This window comes from Lissotriton vulgaris, chromosome 9, assembly GCF_964263255.1.
Source record: "Lissotriton vulgaris chromosome 9, aLisVul1.2, whole genome shotgun sequence".
NCBI lineage: Eukaryota > Metazoa > Chordata > Amphibia > Caudata > Salamandridae > Lissotriton > Lissotriton vulgaris.
In genome coordinates, this window is record NC_141697.1 from 649,936,579 (window position 1) to 649,964,353 (window position 27,775).

The 27,775-nt window shown below is 45.0% G+C and overlaps 1 protein-coding gene across 2 annotated transcripts in view; it reads left to right on the forward strand.

The window, feature by feature from the left end:
• LOC147692039 (UTP--glucose-1-phosphate uridylyltransferase-like) overlaps positions 1–27,775 on the forward strand; it is a 119,008-nt gene that overhangs the window by 81,218 nt on the left and 10,015 nt on the right. For both annotated transcript variants that reach the window (XM_086938346.1, XM_086938345.1), the window contains 5 exons: positions 9,901–10,086; positions 14,140–14,273; positions 20,758–21,064; positions 21,187–21,387; positions 22,108–22,350. In XM_086938346.1, coding sequence (XP_086794472.1) covers positions 9,901–10,086; positions 14,140–14,273; positions 20,758–21,064; positions 21,187–21,387; positions 22,108–22,350 — 1,071 coding nt within the window. The remainder of the gene's footprint in view (positions 1–9,900; positions 10,087–14,139; positions 14,274–20,757; positions 21,065–21,186; positions 21,388–22,107; positions 22,351–27,775) is intronic.

Consider the following 27,775-nt stretch of genomic DNA (forward strand, 5'->3'; position numbering starts at 1 on the left):
GGACTTATAATAAACGTAGAATATAATATGTAACTACTGGTACCATAATGACCTAAGCATTCTCATATTAGCAATAGACACCCTCCTAAACATAAACACCTTACGCATTAGGCCTCACCCGCATAAACACATTATGCCAACCTCATGAGCATAAACATCAATAGAGGAATAAACCATACATATCAGGCAGGAACTCAGTAGTGCACCGCAGTAACACCACTACCAGGTGCATACATCACCTTAGGGCCTTGCACCCTTTCACCATCCTACCTATGACCCCAGGCCAACTGGCCTTCTCGAAGGGCTCAAATACCCTATGTCCAGCAAAGTCAGGGTTTGTGGCTGCCAATGCAGCGACATCACAAGGTGCGCCATTGCGCAGACCTAAACGGTGCAGCTGACGCTAATTGCCGTGCAGCTGTGATCATCACTGGCACTCACTGTGCCCTCCTGACCCACTCATGGACTCTATCTCCACGGGAAATTAGGCACGGACACCACTGGTCCTCGGGACCCCCACTGGGGCCCTGAAAACACTGTGCCCCATGTTGGAGCCACACGGGCTCTTGGAACAAAAACATGCCCCACGTTGGAGCCACACGGGCTCTTGAAGCAACACATGACCAACATTGGAGCCATACAGGCTCTTGAAGCAACACATGCCCCACGTTGGAGCTACACAGGCTCTTGAAGCAACACATGCCCCACGTTGGAGCCACCCGGGCTCTTGGACCAAAACATGCCCCACATTGGAGCGGCCCGCAACTTCTCAGGACACAGGCACTCGCAAGGTGCTAGCATGCAGCCCCACTCACCGGGCTGCTGCGTGCAGACTCAGTCTCCTCCGTGTGGCATGCTCGGGAGAGGCCCCCCTCCTCTGGGACTCTCTCTCTCCTTTTATTCCGTTTTCCAGGGCGGAGTGGGCTCCTGCCGGGCTTCTGCTTCAGCACATATCCCGGACTTCCTGCAATCGTGCGGCTTCTTCCTGCTTCAGGCTACCACCAGGCAAAGGCAACGCCTGACTTCCGGGTTGCCACACGATAGCGGAAGCCATTTGTTTTTTCCTTTTACGGGGGCGATGCGGGGTAGGCTCCCTCAACAGCATAAGGGTGGGGTGGGCTCCCGCCTTAAGACACGCACAAACGCAGGGTGGGCACCCGCGCTTCCAGGGACACAATTGCGGGGTGGGCATCCGCCGGACTTGTATTCAAAACGCGGGGTAGGCACCCGCTCGATCCCTGTATTGTGCAGGGGAATTCCCACGCCGGGATTTCCTCAGAATGCCTCTGCAGACCAGTGCTGCGGAGGCCAGGCGCTCCTCTTCTCTGGGCAGATAAAGAAATAAAGCAAAGCGCTCACCAGGCACTAGAAGTTTCAAAAGTCTCTTAAAGTCCTGGAAAGTGATAGGGCATAGCGCTCCTAGGGCGCAAGGACCCTCCAGTGTCCAGGGGGCAAAGCTGGGCCCAGGGAGGCCAGCACACAGGGCCCTCCAGCAGGGAGGTAAGCCCCCAAGGTGGTTCCTCCTGGGCCCCAGCAGCAGCACGCCCCCCCCCCCAGTCAGGAACAGCACAAGAGCTGAACAATTTCATAGGGTCACAGCCCCTATACTTATACCACAAGTCTCTTGGTCTGTAGTGCAGGGCATGGGGGAACCAGATGCAACTGGTTCAGGGGGGATTTGACCACTTTGTTTTCCAAGCTCTTCTCCCCCTTTGTCAGGTGGGGGCTCATCATCAGACATGCCACAGGAGGGAGGGAACAGCTGTTCGTTTCTTTCTATTGGAACAATAAAAGCATCAACCAAAAAAAGATTTTTGGACAATATCTTCTGTGTCTTCATAATAAGTTTATTGTTTTTTCACAATTTTTGATATATGGTGCACCTGTGCTTATAAAGTTAATACATGTTAAGTTCTGTATAGAACTATCATTGTGATGGTGGATGTTGTATCAGTGTGCACATAAACCCCAGACTACTACTTAAAAAAGGGGAAATTATTGTTGAGGTTATTGTGGGTCAGGTGCATTGCTATGAAGGTTCGGCCATCCGCCAGTTTTTAGCATAAAGATCTGTACTCACTTTACACAGCCGCAACGCACTCTCAATACCACATTCTACCAGTGTATCCTTCTGACCCGGAAGAGAAATGATAGAAAGCACCATGACACCAAAAACAAACAAATCTACTTTCAACCCTAGGAGATGCTAGATAATATTATCTCTAGAGAAAAGCAGCTGCTCTGCCTTCACCTGACATGAGCACCCTAGAGGAGCATCCTTTCACTAATAATAACACATCTTCTATAGAACATATTCCTCAGACGCCAGTGGGTATCCTTCCACTAAGTGCGTGTATCAAGAGGGAGAGAGAGGACCAGATAGCTAGTCCAAATCCCCGGTTTATATGTATAGTTAATCAAAAAAGGACTAGCTGGGATGGGGTTGGTATGATATTATATTGTAATCATACTGGTGACTCAGTATTGTTTTGTCAAGGGGAGATGGCACCTGTTGGGTGTCTTTAGCAAGCCCTCACCCACCAACCTAGTTGGTGGCATGCTTCATCATCGGGCCCACCCAGTGACACCTAGCGTGTCCCGGGTGTGCTACGACGCCTGGCTACAGCGGAGCAGGTATGTCACTGTGTGTGCGGTGAAGGGTGTTAAGTAAGTGAGTTTAAAACGGCTTGGCGGGGGTCCCAATACCCGAAGGGTAAGAATACTTTATTAAATGGGCCTCCGCCAGCGGTTAAAAATAAGGCAGTGGGACGTTGGAGGCGGGTTACGACCTCCTACGTCCTTTAATGTGTCAACATGTTTCAGCCAGTGCCTTATCTGTAATCTGGCTTTCTTCAGGACTGATAAAAATGTGTGTGGTTAAAATAGGGGTTGTGTAGTGCAGGCTATGTGTCTACACGCCCTAAAGTGTATCTAACTGTGAGAGGGGGGATTCCCTTCTCAAGATCACCTGTACAAATAACATAAAGGGACATAGACAAAACATACATGGGAGAAAAAGAGTCACTAGGAGAATTTTGTCATAGGTGCTGACAGCCGGCTAAATAGCGATGGGGTGCAGGCTATTCACGGCTCAAGTGTAATGGTACTGGTGGTGCCATTATGGTGATAGATCGCACTAGAACTTCGGTAGTGAAGTGATTAAAACAGCGGAAATGTAAAACATTGGTGAAAACAGTGAAAAAATTAGGCGTAAGGGCTATGGCTTACGCTAGTTTTAGGTAGGTCAGACTTCAAGGTTATTGAAGTGGCATGGGGTTGACCCTATAAAGGAGACAAAGTTGGGACCACTGGGGTTAGGAAACCTGTAGGGAGGAAAATAGCGCTTACCCAGTGTAGAGGTGGTAGATCAGCATACTCACAGGATTACTGGTCAGAGCCGGCGTGGGACCTGTTGTGCCTCCTTCGCAGAACCGGTAAATGATGGCTAGGTCTGCTGGTTTATATACTGGTGCTGATAGGTTAAGTGAGGGCACCTGGAGGTGGAGGTAATGATAGAAAGACTCGAGTTTTCGAGTCATGTTCGCGTTGCCTGGGCGCTGATGGGTTAAGTGAGGGCACCTGGAGGTGGTAGAAAGACTCGAGTTTTCGAGTCATGGTCGCGTTGCCTGGGCGCTGATAGGCTGAGTGAGGCCACCTAGAGGGGGAAAGACTCGAGTATCGAGTCATTAACGCGCTGCAGGTGCGCTGGTTGCTTAGCGCTGTAGCGCGTCGTTGTGGCTCGTTTGCGCATGCGCGCGAGTCAGTGGCTAGTCTTCGCGCATGCGCGAAACGGGAATCAGAAAGGGCGCATGCGCGGTGGAGCAGTATTGCCGCGCATGCTTCTGTGCTGTTCTGGGCGCCCTAGTATTGCCAGTGCTATGGGAGATTATCGCGATGGGTAGTTATTCATTGGGAAATATGAGAGGTGCCAATAATTAAGATTATACAGAGAGTTACAGAGAATGGGCAAGTTAAGCACACAATAAATAAATTGCTAGTCATGGAAGCTGGTGGTCAACGTGGTTACAAGCAAACAAGACCCATTAGTCAGGGGAAAATGCTACCCAGTGGTGCTGGGGGGTTCTAGGGGTAGCTAAGTGGGTGGGTATTACGTGATAGACAAAGAGTTCCAGGGAATGGCATCGTTCAGGCCATTAGTGGATGTAGAAAGGCGGTATATCCATCTTTGTTCTTTATTGAGCAGTTTTTTGTCATTTTCGATGGGACTTTCGGGGATTTGCTCAATGACAGTCCAGGAGAAGTCATTGGGTGTGTGGCATTGGGTGATGAAATGGTTTGTCAGTTTACTGATATTCTTTTTACATCGCATCGTACTGCGATGTTCGGTGATCCTGGTTCTAACTTTACGTGTGGTCATGCCCACATATCTGAGGCCACATGTACATGTGATTAAGTAAATCACATTACGGGAATTAAAGTTAGTGTGGCTCCTTTGGGTCCAGATTTTGTTAGGTTCCAGGTCTAAAGTTTTAGTGTGGGATGTGAGATGGCATACACTGCAGTCATTGCAGGGGTAATGTCCTGTGACTCTGTGCATACCCCAGGCATTGAGTATGGTGTTCTCCGCCGGTTTTGGGGGTGGTTTTGGGCGGGTGTTGACTAGTTGGTCTCGCAGGTTATGGCACCTCTGGTAGGCGAACCTTGGTAACTCCCAGTTTCTCTGTCCAGAGTTAATGATTTTCCAGTTCTTCTTGATAATCTTCGCTACCTCATTGGAGGCAGTGTTGTAAGTGGTGACACAGGTAGTAGGTTGTTCCTCATTTTCTTTGATGATGTCCTCCAGTAGTGCTTCCCGGTTTTGGTTTCTGGCCCTTTTCTGGGTCTTCTTAATGATGGTCTTAGGGTAACCGCGGTTTTCTAGTTTTGTAGCTAGATCCGTGGATTGTGACTTGTAATCATTCACATTTGTGCAGTTTCTTCTGATCCGAAGGAACTGACCGAACGGTAGGTTTTCTTTGAGCGGCCGGGGGTGGAAGCTGGTGAAATGGAGTAATGAGTTCCTCGCTGTGGGTTTGTAGTAGGTGGTGGTCACCAGTGTTCCATTCATGGCAGTTATTTGTAGGTCAAGAAAAGGGAGTTGATAGTTGCTGGCTGTACTTGTGAAGTTTAGGTATGGGTCTCTGCAGTTGAGCCAGGTCAAGAAGTTGTCCAGTTCATGCTGTGAACCTTGCCAGATGACCAGTATATCGTCGATATATCTGTGCCATTTCAGGATATGGTGTTTGAACGGGTTGATTTCCACTGCGATGTTGGTGCTTTCGAAGTGGTGTACATAGAGTCCAGCCACGCTCGGCGCGAAAACACTGCCCATTGAGGTTCCATTCGTTTGCAGGTAGAAGGTGCCGTCGTACTCGAAGTAGTTTTCCTTCAGGGCGAGGGCTGCACATGCCAGTACAAAGCTCCTCGGAGTGTGGTAAGGCCAGGGTGAGGCTTCCAGGATGTCATGTAGTACCTGCAGGGTAGCATCTTGTGGGAGACTAGTGTACAGGCTTTCCACGTCAAGCCCTACCAGTAGTTGTGTGTCAGGGTTGAAGGTGATGTTATTGATTACCTGTAACAGGTGTTTGGTGTCTTTAATGTAGGAGGGGGTCTTTTGTACCAGGGGATTCAAGAAAAAGTCACAATATCTAGAGAGTGGCTCTAGTACAGAATTGATGCCCGACACAATTGGTCTGCCTGGGGGTGGGATGACCCCTTTGTGTACTTTGGGTACTGTATAGAAGTACGGTACTCTGGTGTGTACTGGGCAAAGGTATTCAGCCTCCTGTTTGGAGATGTGTTCCTCGTCTGCTGCCCTTTTGACAAGGGTATGTACAGTTGTTCGTAGCCGATCAGTTGGATCATGTTCTAGTCTGCGGTAATTCCTGCGGTCGCTGAGTAGTCTGCGGCATTCTGTTTCATAGTCAGTTTTATCAAGGAGTACGATGCCACCTCCTTTGTCCGCTGGTTTTAATATTAGCGCGGGGTTGTTTTGGAGGCGGTGTATAGTCTGTCTGTCCTCCCATGACAGATTGTTGAAGTGTGTGGTTGGGTTGAGGTTCTCAATGTCATGATATACTGCCTGTTCGAATGTGGTAATCTCAAGCGGGATGGTGGAGGGAGGTGGGACGAAGGTGGATTTGACTCTAAGCCCTGTGATGTTAGGGTTGTCATCAGGTAGTGTGGGATCGGGGTTGTTTTCTCAAAGAAGGATTTCAATTTCAGTTTCCTGAAGAATTGTGCTAATTCAGCATGCAGCTTGAATTTGTCAAGTCTGGTTGTTGGCACGAATGACAATCCCTTCTCCAGGACTGCCTGTTCCTTGATGGACAGTGGGGTGCTGGATAGATTAAACACCAGTGACGGTTGCACAGTGGAGTTCGCTATTTGCTCGTTCCTGGTGTTGCCTCTTTCGTCTTCTGGCGTGTGTTGGAGCTCACTGGGTTTCCTTCTTCTGCCCAATGTACCTGCGTGTTGTTGTGCTGGGTTGTTCTTTGGCGACCTCGTGTTCTGTGGCCCCGTCCTAAAAAAGGAAAATTTGGACCGTGGTTGCCTGCAAAAAGTGGCATAGGACCGGTGGGGTACATGTTGGGGAAGCCAAAGTAGGGGTTCTGCATGTGGCTTAAGTTCGGTGGGAAACCATAGAATTGGTTTGGTTGTCCTCCTTGCCAGTGGTTAGGCCATCGTTGTCCTCTGCGTCCTCTTCCTCCCCGTTTCTGTGATCCACTGCTAGAGTCACTAGAGACGGAGCTGTCATCACCTGATGAGTTGGGGTTGTTGGTGTCTTTAGTAGGCGGGGTGTAGTTCTCCTCTGAGTATGGATATACTTTGGCATAGGAGAATTTCTTGAGATCTTTCTCGAATTTTTTTAATTTGGCCTGGGTCAGGTAGTCCTTGTACTCATTGATCTCCCTGTTCTGGTCATCTAGTTTTTTCTTAAATGATGTGATAGTGGCTTTAAAGTGTCTCTCTGTTTCTTCGATTTCAATGGATAGTGTGTCTGACAGGCGTTTGGCTGTCTTGAGAATAAGAATCATCCAGTCCCTGGTGCAGTGCCAGGCGATCTGGGCCCAGTCCTTCCTAAACGTAGGGTCATCAAGGAAAATCCTGGGTGCGTTGGATACTAGGAGCCCTCTTGGAGCTGAATTGGTTCTTAGGTATTGGGCCAGGATTGTCCCATGGAGGATAGTGCGTATCCTGTTGCGCTTTTTCTCTGTTAAGGTCTCCCAATCAGTGGTCTGTGCGATGGTGTTAGAGATGTTAAAATCTGCTTGGAATGACGGGTCAGATAGTATATCTGCCAAGTCATTTTCAGAAAAGGTCAAGCCATGGTTTTCGGCCATGGTCAGGTATACTCTCACAGCTGCGCGCTGTCGATAAGTGCGTGTATCAAGAGGGAGAGAGAGGACCAGATAGCTAGTCCAAATCCCCGGTTTATATGTATAGTTAATCAAAAAAGGACTAGCTGGGATGGGGTTGGTATGATATTATATTGTAATCATACTGGTGACTCAGTATTGTTTTGTCAAGGGGAGATGGCACCTGTTGGGTGTCTTTAGAAAGCCCTCACCCACCAACCTAGTTGGTGGCATGCTTCATCATCGGGCCCACAATTTTTGATATATGGTGCACCTGTGCTTATAAAGTTAATACATGTTAAGTTCTGTATAGAACTATCATTGTGATGGTGGATGTTGTATCAGTGTGCACATAAACCCCAGACTACTACTTAAAAAAGGGGAAATTATTGTTGAGGTTATTGTGGGTCAGGTGCATTGCTATGAAGGTTCCGCCATCCGCCAGTTTTTAGCATAAAGATCTGTACTCACTTACACAGCCGCAACGCACTCTCAATACCACATTCTACCAGTGTATCCTTCTGACCCGGAAGAGAAATGATAGAAAGCACCATGACACCAAAAACAAACGAATCTACTTTCAACCCTAGGAGATGCTAGATAATATTATCTCTAGAGAAAAGCAGCTGCTCTGCCTTCACCTGACATGAGCACCCTAGAGGAGCATCCTTTCACTAATAAGAACACATCTTCTATAGAACATATTCCTCAGACGCCAGTGGGTATCCTTCCACTAAACCATTGAGGGAGCTCTTACTTCCTGTAACAACTGCAAACATGGAGTGTGCTCTTCCTTCCTGTAGCAACTACAACCCAGATGGCCATCCCTTCCCTTGTAGTTGAAGAACAGTAAAATTGAGGTCTTGTCTAACCTTGGCTCACCCCATACGTTATCATGTACTCCACAGTAATGAGGTGTATTCAGACTCAGCTGAAACCACATTAGGGGTCCTATTATGATGTAAGTTGGAGGTCGGAGGCTTTCTGACGTACATCGTTGGTTTCAAATCCGACAGCCTTATTCCGATGAAGGCTGTCTGATTTGAAGCCGGACGGTTCGGACCAACTGGCTTCCGACAGGCTCCTGGAGCTTTGATACCTGTTACTTACTTCAGTCTAATGTCAGACAATCTCCTATGACAAGCACCTCAGTTGTATCTGAATTCAGTTTTAAAGAATTGTGACTCATCCACAAACAATCAAACATATCTGAATTTTTAAAAATGTTTTGGGGGTGCTTTCTAGTCTTAAATTGAGTTGGGCATCGATAAGCTTACGACATAATTGACAAGCCGTACAAGTGAATCAGGCTATTGATACTTGCCAATGAAAACTCCCAGTGGAATATCCCAACAATAGGTCAACATAGAGGAGAGCATCCTTAGTATAGTAAAATCAACATTTTTTGGGGGGAGAACACCATCAACAGAGCACATGTATAAAGCACAATAAAAAAACACAAACTCCATTGCATCAGACACATTCACAAGCCAAAACTCACTATTACTGACTCGGGCAAGTAATCGACCCCAGATATCAGAAATATAAAGGGCCTCATTTATGAAGCTGTGTGTCACTTTTACGCCGCCGGTGCGTCACTTTTTGTGACGCACCAGTGGCGTAAAAAAAGCCCCTTGTTGCGCCATATTTACAAAGTGACGCAACCCCTGCGCCACATTATACCTGCGCCAGGTATAATGAATGCAAAGGGGGCGTTTTGACGCAATAAAGGGTCATGGAAGTGACGCAGTGAAATCTATTTCACTGCGCCATTTCTTGGCCGCTAATGCGTCAAAATCTTACACCTGCTTCATGGCAGGCGTAAGACTTACACAGGCACTAACAACATGGAACTTACCCATGTGAAAGTACACATTGCTGGAGTTGCGTCACTTTTGTGACACACTCCAGCAATGCGTCACTTTTGCGCCTACAGATACGTCAGAAATACTGACGTATCGGTAACTCCTTGCAACATGATGCGTCATTTTATAAATATGAAGCACCAATCATGTCGCAAGGAGTGCGCACTGAGAAGTGACGCATCGCTGCTTTCACGCAGCGATGCGTCATTTCTCATAAATGAGGCCCAAAGTATTTATAATTAAATGGTCTTAGATTTCTCTCCCATGGGCAAGGGTAAAACAAATCCTGGGCCTCTCAGTTATCAAGTCTCAGGCTCCAAGAAGCCTGGCCTGGGAGCATAGTTACTGCCCAAAGTGGGTGGAAATGGGTTTTGGGTGGACGCTAGTCCAATAAAGTCTCGAGCTATGCAGGAGATTCCTCATAAAGGTACCTATAGCATGTTGAGTGGGTTTACAGATAGCAAGTATGCTGGGGGGATGCATATGGTCAGTAAGTATTGCAGATGCAAGGACAGGAGACGAAAGCTATCTGTACCACGTGACGACCTACCTTGGTGCCTATGATGGGCAGCCAAAGAGTCATCATAGAGAGTCTCAGCTAGATCATCAGTATGACACAACTGTGGGGATTTTAGCAACATCCATTGATAGGCTGTCTTCCTCTATTTCTTCTTCAGATCCAGTCGTTCGAGAGCATCGAGGCCCAAGCCCTGCCCGAAGACATCACCGCTCTGCTCAACCAGCTAGTCGTCCTGAAGCTGAATGGTGGGTTGGGGACCAGCATGGGCTGCAAGGGCCCAAAAAGCCTAATAGGTGTCCGCAATGAAAACACCTTCCTGGACTTGACCATCAAACAGATCGAGGTGAGCGGGTGTGTGTGCATGTCACAGCCTTTAATAAGAGAAGGCGATTTAGGCAGAGGCTTACTCTATTTGCATTTTACAAAGCAGACCAAGCCAAGAAGCTTATGATTAGAATTGTTCTCTAGGGAATATCATTTATTGGAGTTAGGAACTTAAACAAGCAGTGATGAAAATCTGACAAAAAGATTTCAATAAAACCGTAATATAAAAAAGAAAAATACTCAACTGGTTTCCCAAAGCAGATAACTGTGCCTTTAAAAAAATCATATTTTATGCTATTTGTACATGAAATAAGACCTTAGCTCTGCAAGCCAGGATACAGATGTAGTGTTACATATAATGTAGTGGGCCTTTGCAGATGGTAATATATCAGCTAATTTATCAGGCCTATACAATCGTGGCTTCAATCAAGAAAGAGTGCCAGTCGGTCAGCCTTTTCCTTTGTACAGCTGTACATAAGGGATTCGTCACTGAGCCTTACAAATACAGTCAATAATATTCAAAACTAACACACAACATACCCAGGGTTGGAGATTGGATAGAAGTAAAAGGAACCAATGGGGATTTACACAGCAGGACAGTGTTGCCCACCCAGTCTATGGAGCAGCCAGAAAAACCTCGACCCAACTGAAGTATAGTCCTATCGAGAGTAGCCGGGTGGAGGAAGTAGGGGCCATTGGACCATTGTACGTGAGTAGAGCTGGGAACATAGGAGTCAGCTGGGGTACGCAATTCACAGAGTTAATTGTATAAACACAAGGCAATAATAATATTGATACCCAGGGTTGGCTGACACAGAAGCATCTTTGGTGGCAAGGTGTCGACCTTAGGTTCACTTTCTAGACACCACCACAGGTCGTCCCAGTTTCCAGAGACTAGGGGGCATATTATCAAGGGATTTATCTCTGCTTTTTTGGCTTTAAAAGCCAAGAAAGCGGAGATAAAATTATCTCCCTATCAGCAACAGGGTGCTAACACGCAAATTAGCACCCTTTTTCTCCACGCTTCCCCTTGCATCTCTAATGAGATGCAAAGGGGGCGTTCCAGAGAAAAATAATAGGAGAAATGTTGTTAAGCGACATTTCTCCTATTATCAAGGATATCGCTAACCCTGTTAGTGATAAAAAAAAAAGCAGCGCTAACCACGGTTAGCGCTGCTTTTTTTACACCTGGTATTTTCCTTACTTAGCCATGATATCATATGGAAGGATATCATGGCTAAGTTTGGGAGCCCCTATCATCAAGCTAATGCCAAACTTCGAGAGATTGTCATTGGTTTTCCAGCGATATTCTCTCATTTGGCAGTTAGCGCAAGGATTTTTATCACTTCTGAGATAAGCGTTGCTAATAGCACGCTATCTCAGTGATGAAAATCCACGCTACCCGGCGATAATTATTCTAGCGCTAAGTGCGCTTAGCGATAATTATCGCTGGGGCTTGATAATATGGCCCTAGATGTTTCCATGGGCCTCGAGTCTCCTCCTTATGCAGGGCTGTGCGTTTGACCTACCCACATTTTAAGGCAGCACACTGCCTGCCTTGCCTTGAACTTTGTAAGAAGTAATGCCTTCTATTTCATAGTTACTGCTCACTTGCCCACAGCAGTGATTGATCCAAAATGTGAACAACAGCCTTGTTTTGTTTGGGTCTCATATACAGTACAAAAGTGCAGACCTACCAGGAGTTTAGACTGGGCAGCTTCTTGACGGTAGTCCTGTCGCCGCCAGCTAAAATCCTGCCATGGTCGGGCAGTCCTAACACATGTGTTGTAAGCTCGCAGAGGCAGCATTGCACCATGCACAAGCGGCGTTAGCACTAGGGTACATTGTATTAATCGTATTAGGGGGCAGCTAGGCCCTTTGTAAAATGTTAAATTGAATTCATTTAAATTTAGCGTAGACAATATGTTGGTATGCCGCTGCCCAAGTCCACTCTTCATCATGGACTACTCTTCCTTCTTTGAACTCCTAAAGGTATCACAGGGGTCGCAGGGATTTATGTATGTGGTGCTGAAGGGAACTGCTTAGCCAACGTACCCGCTTCCTGCCATTACCCATGAGAAAACGAAAGGGTCTGGGCCATGGAATGAGTTTGGGGCTCTGTATCAGTAATAGACCATGTAATTGTAAGAACATTAATCTGAACTCTGTGTCAAGAATTGTCATGATGCCAGCCTCTCCCCAGCTTCATAGATGGGTGTCAGTGTGCCACCCCAGTGCTTTGACAACCCAAGCAGGGGTGTGGCAGGGGCATGAGAGGAAACCTCATTGGTGACAAAAATCTGCCATAATAGCTCAGGGCAGTATACAACAAGTGAGAAGCCGCCCATATGGTTCTTCAAGCCACAGTGGCCAGGTTGTAGTGCAGGTCTCCCCTAGAGACAAACTGGACAGCCAGCCGCAAAGCCAATGGAGTTGGACCTCTAAATAGTGATGGTTAAAATTCGGAGCCCCTAGCCCCTCTTGGATGTCCCGGAGTCGTAGTTTGACTAGTACAACATTATGCTGACCATTGTGTCATGTAAGCTCCCCCAACAGAATGTCTACCTAGTGTAACACGTCCTAGTGAAGAAGATGGGGACATTAGCGAAATATTATAGGATATAGTGCAACATCACCATTTTGGATAGGGCAACACGTCCCATAGCAGAAGGCAGTCGAAGTGTACCTTTAACAATCATATTTATCTGACATGAAGGAATGGTAAAATGACGTATTAGAAAAAGCAGGCCATGATGCACACATGAATGTGCCCATAAAAGGATGGATGGAAAAAATCAGTAGATTAGTCATCCCAGTTTTTGGAAAACTAAAAAAATGTCCTTGAAACTTCTGTGGGACTTTGGTATTGAAATTCTTCTTCCTCCCTTCTTGTGTGGTCGTAGATACATTTTGGTACACTTGTATCTTCTCTGCAGAGTTTTTAGGGCCTAAAATTGTCAAGTGCTACCGAGTAACAGAGGACAAAGAAGATGTCTGAGGAGATGTGTAGCACCTAGATTTCACTTCTTCAATTCCCACCTAGTGCCTGACAAAGCAGCAGCACTCGGGGGCACTCACCCGGCTTAAAGAAAGTCAATATTTCCGAAGTGCACTGTAACTGAAAGATTTCCTAGCACTAAATTTTAGTTTCAAGCCACACAACGCAAAAAAATGTATTTATAACGTAAGCAGTCCGTTTTTAAGCTGTTTAAGAAAGCTTAAGTGTTTTTATGAGCTGTAAAATATCTGGCTTTGTGAAGGATTACCACTCACATTTTTCAGAACTCTATTATTGCTACGCTCACAGCAGTTAAAAGGTATTTGTGAATGGTACTGACTCTTACCACCTTAGCACAGTTGAACGCCTAAGGATGTGTATTAAAAAGAGTAGCCGTGTACACCTATTTGCAGTGCAATGATTATTTCTGTGGCAAGATAAAAATATGGAGACGACCATCGAACAAAAGCAAAGAACAGGAAAGAGGATGTTTCTGATTAATTCCCTCCTGTGGATGGCTTTTGTGGGAGAATGTATGCTAAGCTGGTGTGAAAGTGCTAGAGAGAAGGTTTAAGGACTGCACTGGGAATATTGGTGCAACAACAGCCAAGAGCAGAAGGAGTAAAACACACGGTTAGAGCCTACATCTAAAGCTGGAGTTTCAAGGCAACAACATGCACATATCTCATCAGCGCGGTGGTGGTACCAGAATATCTTTCTTCGGATATCAATCTTTCATAAATGCCTTGTTATAAACATCCTGTAAAATGATATTGCCCCATTGGATTTAATATAAAATCTACATCCAGTGGGACAATATTTTTTATGAATGATATGTGTGACATGTTACTTATGCCAGACACTATTTATATACATGGTATTCTGACATACAGCCACAGGTAAGTATGTGAAAGAAACTGACAGGCTGGGAAGTAAAAGTAGACTTTGCACACATCCACATTGGACTACAGGAAGGTTATAATTAGGGGGAGGGGGGATTGGACCATGCGTGTCAGAGTTTGGTGGACTCTGGATTATTCACCCGCTCAGACATGTCCGCCCTCTTATCCTCAGCACCTGAATGAAACCCATGGGTGTGACGTGCCCCTCGTCCTGATGAACTCCTTTCACACTGACCAGGAGACTGAGGACATTCTGAAGAAGTATTCCAGACGCCATGTGCAGATCCTCACCTTCACCCAAAGCAGGTAAGATCCGGTGCCACAGTACTCTCAGGCCACATAACTTTCCTACGACTGAACATTTCTTTCAAGGTATTCTACTCTGCATTCTTAGTGCCTAAACATTTCCAGTGTGGACAAATTTCAGGGACCATGACTTGATATACTTATGAGACAATCGGGTAGGTCTAGGATGCTTGTAACTGTATATGGCACATCTAAGATGGACAGACCATGTGGATTCTGGGTCTCATGCGGCGGTATAGTAGTATATCTCTGAGGGACACACTGCTTGGCTCCTAGCACTGATGTACCTCTGTGGCACCTCACCTGGAAGGGAGGGGCTGGCTGAGATCTTTGCCACTATATCTGATTCATGACCTGGGAGGGATAGACTTGTTGGCCCTATGTACCCTGTAACTCTGTTAGCATGCTTGGTAGGTAAAAGCTAGTTGAAATCTGCATCTCTATCTCTGAATGGGAACATGCATGAGAAGGGCATACATGTTGGGCCTAAGGCCCCTTTGCCTACATGGTATCACAGATAATGGAGAGGCTAGATCCTAATTTCAAGCTATCTAGCTTCTAAGATGCCTTGGAGTGTTAGTCTAGGAGAGGCACATCTAGCGAAAGGAATCAGAATGACGGTCTGTAATGTCATAAGATAGAGATACATTTGTGTTCTGAAACCTCAATTTTTCTAGCCCTTGTTTCCAAAAATACCCACTGTTTCAGTGGTCTGAAAAGTAGAGAAAAAGTAGTGTTCGAGGCATGTGTGCTGTAGATACACATGCTTTGCAGAACCCTGCCATCTAGTGTAGGGTCCGGATGTTTGCAAGTTGTTTTTCTTTGAAGAAGTCTTTTCCAGTTACAAGGTAAGGTGACTCCTCCTTTCAGTGATAATGCGCATGGGCATTGACTCCATTGTTAGATTGCTTTCTTTCCGCCATCGGGTTCAGACGTGTATTGCAGCGCTCCGATTCCAAACCGTCAATCGGGATCCCTTTGTTACACATTTCACTTACCTCGTTGGTATTGTTTTCAATTTCGTTTCCACCTTATGCGTGTCGAAAAATTCTGAAAACTTTCATTATCCAATCGGGAACTCTAACTTCAGCCTTCGGGCCTAGCTTGTTTTCTTCTATCTACTTCCAGTCGAAGATCCATCATCGAATCTTCTGCAAATAGAACGGACGCCATTTCAATTCTGTCCTCGGTGCCATTCCAAATAACCGCGCACTGACCTTCATAAGGTCTGTAACCTCTGTCTCTCCTCAGAGCATATAGAGGAAGACTGCGACGCTAGTCAATTGTTCCGATCCAAAAAGACTCTACTGAACTGTCGAGTTCCACGAAGAGACATGCAGCAGCAGAGTATGGAGGACACCCCTGATATCTTCAGAGAAGGTATCGAGCAAGGAGAGATGTAAGCATCGGCAGCGGAAGAGGAAGAGGCCTTCTCCTTCCAGGACTCTGATTCGGAGTTGGAGATCGAACTAGAGTCCCATGATGTTCCAGCTGGACAGGCTGGACAGAGTGTCATGAGTAACAAAGCCCCTTTGCCCACCCAACCCCTCCAACCAAACAAAAGGCTATTGGGCCACCACTGCCACCAGGTCATGGTAGGCACCGAGACTCTGATTTCAACGGCCTGCCTTCCAGCTCGGCACTGAAACAGCAAGTCAAGCCTTCCGGCTCGTGCTCGAGCCGCGATGATACCTCTTCGATTTTGAAACATTTGGGCTCCAAAGCTAAAAAGGGCACATCCAGCTCGGCACTCAAGGTTTTGACGCTGAAACATAAAGATGCTTCTTTAAAGCCACCGGAGCCTATTTTAGAAACCTTGAAACAAAAGCTGGATCCAAAGCAAAAGCAAATTCACATAAATCCTGACACTGGGCACATTACAACTAAGCCAGTTAGACCACCTTCCAAAAGGAAAATGGGCACTAAATATAAAATCCCTCTCAGGAAGAAAAAGGACATGGCTAGTAGTCCTATAAACATTCCTCAAACTCTTCCACCTTCTTCACCAGTATATATTATAACAGCTTCAGCCCCTTTACATATCACACCACCAGGCTCTCCTAATATAAATCCTGATATGGTAGATGATGATGGCACTTCTGCTCAGCTTTCACCTGATCCATGGGGTGACTTCAATATATACCCACCTGTAGACACAGACCCAGATCTTTATCCAGCTGGAGTTAATTGCTAGGGCAGCCACTTACTCTGGGGTGAATTTATATAAAGAAGCCCTAGAAGTGGATTTCCTATTTGAAACCTTAGGAAACGCACACAGAACATCACAATCCTTGCCTATATTAAAGGGTATAACGAGGAATGCTGATGATATTTTTAAGTATCCAGTTAGAGCATGTATCCTAACACCTAGAGTGGACAACAATATAAACCCCCACCATCTGACCCAGTATTTTTAAGGGCCATTCGGATTTGGATTCTTTAGTAGTCTCTAAAGCCTGTGAAAGGGCAAATTTACAAACCTCAGGGGAGACACCACCTCCTGATAAAGAATCCAAACTAATAGATGCCTCAGGGAAAAGAGTTGCTGCTCAATCAGCCAACCATTGGCACATAGCCAATACACAAGGCCTATTGGCTAGTTATGATAGGGCACACTGGGACGAGATGGAAGAATTATTAGAATATCTTCCAGAAGAACACAAGAAAAAGGGGCAGGAAATAGTGCCAGAAGGGAAATTTATCTCCAATTCCTCTATTAGATGTGCGTTAGATGCTACAGATACTGCAGCTAGAGGAGTCAATACCAGCCTTCTACTTGGGAGACATACCTGGCTCAGAATTTCTGGTTTCAAACCAGAAGTTCAACAAACTATTCTTAATGCACCTTTTGATAAGCAACACAGCTTTGGGCCTCAAATAGACCAATCGTTTGAAAATATGAAAAAGGATACAAAAGTGGCAAATCTGTAGGAGCACTTCAGTCTCCTTCTACTAGAGGTTCCTTTCGTCGCTCCTTTTACAGAGGGGGCTCCAAAACGAATACCACATATGTGGGCGCATGCTCTTACAAAACACAGGCACAATCTCCCCCCCCCCTCTAGAGGATTCTATAAGGGTGGAAATAGGGGTAACAACTTTAAAGGAAGAGGTAGAGTTACACCAATACACACCTCTCCATCCACTTACAAGCAGGGACTTGCTACCACTTCCCCCTGATCATTCATCACCTGACGGGGGAAGATTACAACAGTTTCTTCCCATTTGGCAATCAATAACATCAGACAAATGGGTGTTGGACATTATCCAACATGGTTATTGCCTGGAGCTCACAAGCAACCCTCCCAACATTCCACCTCATATTCACATGTCTTGTGAACATCAATTTCTGCTCAAACAAGAAGTACAAGCTCTTCTAACAAAAGAAGCTATTGAACCTGTTGCATTACAACAACAAGGATCAGGAGTTCTTTGTAAGAATATTCGCTATACTTCCTGATTCCCAAAAAAGGCGGTTCATTAAGGCCAATCTTGGATCTCAGGCCAATAAACCTATACATATTATCAGAACACTTCCATATGGTCATATTGCAACAGGTAATTCCAGATTTACTGCAAGGCCACTTTATGTCAGCACTAGGCTTAATGGATGCATACTTTCATATACCCATTCACCCAGCTCATCGCAAATATCTCAGATTTGTGATAGGAAAAACTCATTATCAATTCAAAGTACTTCCTTTTGGATTAACTATACCCAGGGTGTTCACCAAATGCCTTGCAGTAGTAGCAGCACATCTACGAAGACAGCAAATCCATGTCTTCCCATAACTATAAGACTGGCTCATAAAAGCCAACACACATCCCAAATGTGTGCAACACTCACAAACCACCATAAACCTTCTCCATCAGTTGGGATTTACAGTCAATGCACAAAACTCCCATCTTCAGCCCACGCAAATACAACCATATCAAAGATCCATTCTAAACACTCAAATGGCTCTAGTATATGCCAAATCAGCCAGGATTCACACATTTTCAAACATTGTTAATCCGGTTTCAAAACAACCAGTATCTACCAGTCAGTCCTTTCATGCAGCTAATGGGGATGATGGCATCTTGCATTGCCATGGTGCCTCATGCATGACTAAACATGCGTCCTCTACAAGAATGCTTGCCACGTCAGTGGAATCAATAACAGGGTCAATAACCGGGTTAGCTAACAGATCTAGTGTTGGCAGACTCATCGCTCTCAGCAGGGGTGGAACACAAAATGTATCAAAAGAGCAGCCCTTTATCGACCCTATTCCACAAGTCGTGCTCACGGCAGATGCATCTCGCCCAGGGTGGGTGGAACATTTTCAACATTTAACAGTTCAGGGTCTTTGGATACCACCCAACAGAACCATCAGATCAACTACCTAGAACTGCAAGCAATTTAGCTAGCGTTAAAAGCATTTCTATCTCATCTGATAGGAAAAGTTGTCCTAGTCCGGACAGACAATATGACAACAATGTACAATGTACTATGTACACAAACAGGGGGGGCACTCTCTCCAGCTGTCATGCCTCTCTCAGACAGTTGGGTTTGGGCAATTCATCAAAAACTCCAACTCTTGGCAGAACACCTTCCATCATCTTTGCCGACCTCCTCAGCAGAATGAAGTACACAAATGGGAACTTCACCCACAAGTTCTCCTCTTTGCCACAGCAAAGAACTCAAAATGCCCAGACTTCGCCTCCAGGTTCCCACACCCTATATCCAAAGGCAATACCCTATGAATCAACTGGTCAGGGATATTTGCTTATTATGCATTTCCTCCTCTCCCTTTCCTTCTATTTCTTGTTTGGAAACTCAGGCAGACATGTCCCACACCAGAAGGTTCATATAACTTCAAACTTTCTCACACAGAACCAAGGAGAAATCAGACATCCAAGCCCCAAGGAACTCAACCTAGAGATTTGGCTCCTGAAGTCATAGAGTTTGGATACTTAAACCTACCACCAGATTATATGACAATTCTTAAGGAAGCAAGAAGACCCACCACTAGGGCATGTTATGCAGCAAAGTGGAAAAGGTTTGTGATATAGTGTAATATTAACAGAATGGATCAGCTAGATGCAGCTATACAAAATATTATTTTTTATCTTTAGCCTACACATCCATTTGATTACACCTTGCAGCAGGAGCTCCGTTACTTGAAAACAGACCTATTCATCATTCCAGTAATTAAGGCCTTTATGGAAGGCCTTAAAAGAATAATACCACCCAGAGTACCACCTGCACCTGTCTGGAACCTTAATATTGTTCTCACAAGGCTAATGGGTCCACCTTTTTAACCTTTACAAAATTGTTCATTACAATTTCTTTCATGGAAAGTTGCCTTTCTAATTGCTATCACTTCACTAAAACATGTTGGTGACCTACAGGCATTAACCTTAGAAGAACTCTTTTTTCAACTTCATAAATATAGAGTCACTCTTTGTGCAAACCCAAAATTCCTTCCAAAAGTGGTCTCTGCTTTTCATATTAACCAATCAGTTGAGTTACCTGTGTTCTTCCCTCAACCTGATAAAGTAGCATGAAGAGCTCTACATACACTTGATGTCGAAAGAGCACTATTATATTGATAAGACAAAAGATTTTCGCAAAACAAAACAACTTTTTGTTGCCTTTGCTCAACCTTATAAAGGAAATTCTATCTCTAATTCCAGTATTTCTAGGTGAATTGTTAAACGAATTCAGACTTGCTATGTTAAAGCTAAAATAACTTTAACTATACTTCCTAGAGCACAATCTGCTCACAAAATAGGAGCATCTATGGCCTTTTTAGTCAACATTCCCATAGCTGACATATGTAAGGCAGCTACGTGGACTACACCACACACATTTACCAAACATTATTGTGTGGATGTATTGGCACATCAACAAGCTAATGTAGGACGACAAGCAGTGCTAAAACACTTTTTCAAACAACTGCAACACCCACTGGTTAGCCATTGCTTTGGAAGAATGCTGCTGCACAGTCCGCAAAGCATGTGTATCTGCAGCACACATGCCTCGAACGGATGATGTTACCCTGTAAGACTTGTAGAGCTGTAGATTCACATGTGCCCACCCTCCTCCCCAGACATCTGTGGTTGTTGCAGTTCATATTATTCACGTTACATACACATGGACATCTCCAAACTACACTAACGTATTCTGTTCTCACGATCTTGAGGGAAAACAATCTAAGAATGGAGTTGATGCCCATGCCCATTATAACCGAAAGGAGGAGTCACTTTACCTTGTGACTGGAAAAGACTTCTTCAAAGAAAACAACTTGCAAACATCCGGACCCAACGCTAGATGGCAGGAGTATGCAAAGCATGTGAATCTACAGCTTTACATGCCAAGAACAGATGCTTACAGGGTAAGTAACATAATCCTTGCCAGAGACTTCAGAATTGTATCTTTCTGGTGCCATGGACTTTTCCCTTCTTTACTTACAGTTAGCTGTTTTCACCTCTTCTTGTTGAAAAGGTTTCCACGCATTAACAAAGAATCGCGCCTGCCATTAGCGCGTTCACTCTCAATGGATGGAGCCAATGCTGAGGCATGGTACCCTCCAGGTCATGGGGACGTTTATGCCAGCCTGCACCGCTCTGGCCTGCTGCAGCGCTTCCTGAGCCAGGGCCGTAAGTTTGTCTTCATCTCCAACATTGACAACTTGGGAGCCACTGTGGACCTGCACCTCCTGAGCCAACTGGCTAATGGTCGCCCTGATCACTCTGGGCCTCCCTTCGAATTCATCATGGAAGTGACAGACAAGACACAAGCTGATGTTAAGGTAGGCATTCATGGAGATTTACTGACAAAAATGTGCCTCCAAAAGGCCCACAGTTGTAGGGAAGAGTATGTCTCATGTATACTTGTCCTGTGAGGTCACTGTGTCTCTTCTTGGTTTCAAAGGGAGGTACGTTGATCCAGTATGAGGGAAATCTCCGTCTCCTGGAGATCGCACAAGTGCCACGTGATCGTATTGATGAGTTCAAATCTGTCTCCAAGTTTAAGATCTTCAACACCAACAATCTGTGGGTATCCTTGGAGGCCATCAGTAGGCTTCTAGAGGAAGAGAATGGCATCAACATGGAAGTCATAGTTAATTCCAAGGTAAGAGAGAGTGGAAGAAGAATTGAAAACAAAGAAGTGTGAAAGCAACATGCAGAGATGGAGCAGAAGTAATTGGTTGGGACATTATGATATTTTGATTTGTACATGCCAGGCATGCAATTACTCTTTCTTGATCCTTGCAGCCTTTTAGAGTCAATCCAGAGCCCTATTGACTAATTTAATTGTGCTAAGATAAGAGAGGAAGAGAGACGGGTAATGGGAGGATGAAATGATACAGTGAGAACTACGAACAGTAGAAGATGATGGGGAACTCAGAGTGGTCCTCTCTAGGGCACCAGAGGTAAGACAAGGGAAGTTATAGGGAAGCAGAGAGAGTGATAGATTTGAATTACAGGAACATGGCTAATATTGAGGGACAGATCTTCTCAAAGATGAGAGGATATGGAATCTTAGGTCACAAGGGATGTCATTACAAAGAAATAGAACTATAGTGGGATCTTGTGGCAATAGAGATAGGAGGTGAGAGAGTTGTGTTGGAAACCGAGCTTGAGGAGGCATAGAGCAGCAATCAGATGGGAAGGTGAGAGAGAGTAATGTGGGATTGGTGAGAAGTGATGAAGGAAATGATGGAGAGGTCTGGCAGAGGCCCAGTGGCACATTTATAACAGTAGGAACAGGATCTAAAGAAAAGTGTAGGAGACAATGACAAAAAGTAGGAATAGTGCCTTTCTCTCACATTTCGTACTCTCTCTTTTCTAGACCCTAGATGGCGGCCTAACAGTGATCCAGCTGGAGACTGCAGTAGGGGCCGCCATCCAAAGCTTTCAAAGGGCCATCGGTGTTAATGTACCCCGCCATCGTTTCCTGCCGGTAAAGACCACCTCAGACCTACTTCTCGTCATGTCAAACCTCTTCAGCCTGAGGCAGGGCCACCTATCTCTGAATGAGCAGCGGCAGTTCAAGACTGTGCCCCTCATCAAGTTGGGCAATCACTTTACCAAGGTGGGTTGGATCTATGACTGTACCAAGCATACTTCCCTTCTTAGCTCCTGCATTCCTGAATAAGGCATTGAGCAGAATGACATATTCAGCAATATACATCACAGCTTGAAAAAAGCTACCTAAATATGACAGGTCTGTGCTTGTAAGAAAATAGCTGTACTGTGCTCTGTCGCCTTGCCAAACCTTACAAACCTACCCACAACTACTCACATATTAATTCCCAATCTCCCGGCATCACTTAAATTAACCACTTATCTATGCCTATTGATCGGCGTATCCCTATCAGACCTACTGATCCTACTTGATGCCGGAAGTGCAGTTGTTCTTAATGTTCTTGCCCTTAATCTACCCTTGATGCATTTCTCCTCTCAGGAGCCTCTTGCTGCTCCCCACTTTCAGGATTTATTTAGCGGTTCCCCTTCTCTTCCTTCCCCAACTATTGCAAAACATTGAATGTTTTTTTATTATATACAGAAAACATTCTTATTTCATCAAGTTGCATGATTGAGCATGTAAGTACCTGGAGACATCAATGTATGCACTGCAGAGTCTCATTCTGTTTGGTTCGCGCCAAAATCCAAACTTTGCATTTTATCCTTCCCTCTGTAACTTTGCTCTGCTTTTCTGTACAGAATCTCTTCCAGTTCCCCTTTTTGAGTCTGTCCGCTCCATGCATCACTTGTGGTGTCTCAGAACCTAAAAACTGGCAGCACCGTATCTCAATTTGACTGGAGCTGCAGGCTTGCAAGGGAAGGTTAGGCGTCACTCATCTATTGATATGGTTCTCTTAGCATTCACTAGGTGTTAGCTATCACATACGTTAAGCTTATAAACTCTGAGGGCCTCATTTATGAAAAGTGACGCATCGCTGTGTGAACACAGCGATGCGTCACTTTTCATCACGCCCTCCTTGCGACATACTGGATGCTTTAAATTTACAGTATGACGCATCATGTCGCAAGGAGTTACAGATGTGTCAGTATTTCTGACGTATCTGTAGGCGCAAAAATGACGCATTGCTGGAGTGCGTCACATAAGTGACGCAACTGTATCAATGGGTCATTTCACATGGGCAAGTCCCATTTAAAATGTGCCTGTGTCAGTCTTACGCCTGCTGTGAGGCAGGCGTAAGATATTAACGCATTTGCATCCTAGAAGTGACGCAGTGAGATCACATGGTTTTCACTGCGTCACTTCTACGAGGCTTACTTGCATCATAACGCCCCCGCATACATTATACCTGGAGCAGTTATAATGTGGCGCAGGGGTTTACATGTGACGCATCTACCTAGATGCGTCACTTTGTAAATATGACGCAACATGGCTCATTTTTTACCCTGCTGGTGTGTCACAAAAAGTGACGCACCGGCAGTGCAAAATTGACGCAAGGGCTCATAAATAAGCCCCTGAGTACACAGTTTACGAAGAAGAAGTACACAGAGGGTAGTTTCGGGGTCACCCCATCAACGATTGAGTTTCATGTGTGTTTCATGGTTTCTCATTGCTTAGATGGGCAGGTCATTGTGACTGGTTACATTATCTCATTTGTGTTCCCATTCAATGTTGATGATGGGGTATGTGTAATTGCATTCGTATAGCGCTTCATATCCCTTGTGAGACGTCGATGCTCATTGTCCCACTAGCATACTGCACAACAAGGAAGTGCCTGGTTAGAAGGAAGTTGAATTTGCAGTGTGGTGAATTTGGGTAGCCTTTTGGTGTGATGCATGAGTTAGCGGAGTGGCAAAAAAACAGTGAGAGATACAGCGCAGGCACTTTACATTAGTTGGCAACTATGAGTTACTCTGCCGGTTTTTGTGTTTGCTATGCCCTCATTACTTGCTGTGCTTGCCACCTTTAAAATCAGCCATTTTGTTTAATGTTGGAGGAACTAGAGAGAAATAGAGCTTCCAGTGATGGTCTGCAATAGAGGCTGTCCCTAATGCAAGCTTTAATTGTCCTACTAGAATTCAGTGTTTTAGAGTGGCAAAGTTCTAAGCTTGTGGGAAGATTGTCACTTGCACTGATGGACAGTATAATAAATTAATCTAGGATGCTAGGCAATTGTATTATAGTCTTAGGTTATAATTTTTTGCAGCACCAGTTGTAGTGATGGGTGGTAGATTTTTTGTGGGTTGGAAGCCTAACCTCTGGGTATGGCGAGTATTCTTTGAGAGCAGCTGCTCTTACCCTTTTAACTTCTGTTGACCCTCACTGAATTACTACTGTAAGTCAGGGACCCTACCCAGCCTTAGCAATATGTGCGATTTGAAAATCACAAAAAATACAGAAACAAGTAGACATCAAACAAATACTCAAAATGTGAAACAAAATCAAATTTGAATTTTAATGAAAAGATTAGAGTTGTACAACATTTTATTTCTAATAGATCAAGTGATATATTAGACTCTATCATATTACTTTTTGATTTTATGCTGTTAATACATGCTCTCTTTTCATTGACCAATAGCAGAGCTTCAGTTGGGGCCCTCAATATCCATAATAAATTATGTTTGCTGTACTTGTGCTGCTCCCACTATACAAGCTAAGCATACCAACTTCATTTTTGGCCTCTAGTTTCAAACTCCTTCATTTTTACAGAGCGCTTTAAAATTAAAAAAAATATATTTAGGTTTTGTAAGTATGTATTTTATTAATCTGCCAATATTTCATTTTCTAAAGAGTCTGAGATTCCCTGTGTAGGCATTGCAGTCCCCTGTGTTCTATGAACAACAGGTTACGAGCCTCTGGTTTGGAGGATTAATGCTGGCTGCCTAAAAGTATAACTATATCTTATGGCTTCACGAATTACATAATGGCCTAATATCTCAATCGACTGAGTAGTACCCCAATTGAAGATTTTAGGTGACCACAAGATCTTTTTTAATAGACATCCACATGATGCAACGACCTGGACTTTCCCAAGACTGAGCTAGCTCCTCTTGGTATCACGCTGTTTGCTATAATTGTTTAATATATTTTCCTCTGCACTGACAATGAGACACAAATTAACGGACCTTTAACATGCTGTGAGAATGAAGAAAGATTTGTTAAGATGCACAACAGGGATATTTGACCTGCTTATTCTTAAGGACTTTGATATTTCTGTTGAGACGGCGCCCAGGCCAGCTACGCTTTTTCATTTTTCAAATTCTTAGTAGCAAAGGTTGCTGTTTTCTGCCGCTAAACCAGCGATAATTATAACGCCGTTCTTGATAATATGCCCCTCAGTCTGTCAGTCTGTTCCCGTACACAATGGATGCCCTCAATCTCATGTGCGGGGTTCCACAAGGATCCTCACTCAACCCAACACTCTTCAACATCTATATGACCCCACCTGACAGCGTTATCTGAATGAATGAATGAGGTTATTTATATAGCGCAGCTTTCACTCCGAGGAGTATCTTGGCGCTGAAAGCGAGTAAAATGAGGCATGGAGGAGAGTAGTCTCAAACAGGGAACCGTCAGATCAGATAAGAAATAATACCAGATTATCTGGGGCTGTGAAAATCCAGGTTTTCAACAGTTTCTTGAACATGGGTTCTGACAGCATAAGTCTCAAATGGGTGGGCAGGCAGTTCCAAGCTTTTGCTCCAAGGACAGCCATTGACTTTCCCCCTCTGGACGTCAGGTGAAAGCGGGGAAGTGCTAGGAAATTTTCACAGAGGATCTCAGAGGACGCTGGGTAACATAGGGTTTGATTCTGGTCCTTAGGTATTTAGGTCCAGTTAGCCTCATCGTTCTAAAGGAGGATCCTTTTGTATATTGGCAGCCAATGGAGGGTTTGGAGTGCCTCCGAGGCTGAGGACCCCCTTGGCAGTTTCCGTACCAGTCAGGCCACTGCGCTTTGGACTATCTGTACTTTTTTAGAGTTATTTTCTTTGCTCCTGCGTACATACTGTTACAGTTGTCCAGGCGAGACAAGATTAAGGCCACTGCACTGCCTTACGAGCAGTAGCTGGAAGAAGATCAAAACTTTTTTTGAGGGTTTTGATCATATGGAAGCAGGTGCCGGCCACTGAGAGTGCATGCTGGTGGAAGGACAGCAAAGTGTCAAATTTTATCCCCAGGTTCTTTGTGTTCAGAGGGGATACTGTGTCAGTCGGCCACCACAGTTTGGGCATGAATTTGTTAGATTTCCCAAGCAGCATGATCCCCATTTTTTGGCTGTTGCACTTGAGGTGGTTAGATTTCATCCATTCAAAGACAGCGGAGAGGCATCGCTGAAAGTTTTCTCCTGCTCCTGTGGACTCTTTATCTAGAGTTAGGATAAGCTGAGTTTCATCAGCATATGAGACAGACTCGATGTCAAAGGATGCCACCAAGTCCGGCCAAAGTACCAGATATATATTAAAAAGTGTTGGGCTTAGGGCAGAGCCCTGAAAAACACCAGAGCGCAGCTGTTTCTCTGCTGATGGGTAATTGCTGACTATTTGCCGACTATTTGTCTCCTGTTCTCCAGGAATGATACTAACGCTTTGCGTGAGATGTCATGTTGATTTAACTGTTCTCCCAAGATGTCATGGGGATCAGCACTGCAATTTTTTAATCCAGGGCAAATTTTAGTGTTTCCGTAGTATGTAGCAGTGCTGACTATGTTGAATGACCAGACCTAAATCCTAAATCTGGACCCACGACATCAATGTCCTTTCTTATGCTGATGACACTAAGCTGATACTCTCACTCTTTCTTAAAGATCCCCAACACCCAGAACAATTTTGCCGCTGGCATGACAGAGATTGTCGAATGGATGAAAAACAACTTTCTCAAACTCATTACACAAACAAGAAAGAAGTTTTGATCTTCGGGAATAGCCACTAGCAATGAGACTCTACCTGATGGCCACCCAAATTGAGACTCACTTCTGCCCCCGCCACCCACGCAAAGAAGCTTGGCATCGTCATTGGCAACCACCTCATCCAAGTCAACACTGCCACCTCCACCTCCTTCGAAACCCTGATGATGCTTTGGAAAATCTTCAAATGGCTCCATGCTGGCACCTGAAAAGCCATCACTCACGTCCTAATCACTAGAAAACGTGACTACGGGAAATCCCCTGAAGCCAGGATCAGCAAACAACCATACAGGACTCTACAGTCCGACTCATACCTAACCACCCACAAACACACGCATATCAGACCGCACCTCAGAGAAATCCATTGGCTTCCAATACACAAACCGCCTCAGTTTAAACTCCTCACACACACTTTCAAAGGACTGCACAACACTGACTGGTCTATCTCAATAGCTGCATTTCATTTCTCAGACCTACCTAGCACTTCCAATTGACCCTGTTCCTACTTGCTCACATGCATATGCAGACCCAGATCTGGTGGCCGGACTTTCCCAAGTCCTGGAATGTACTGCTTCTACACATCTGAGCTAAGAAGCGTTTGACCTGGCTCTTCGAATAGCCCTCTGGACA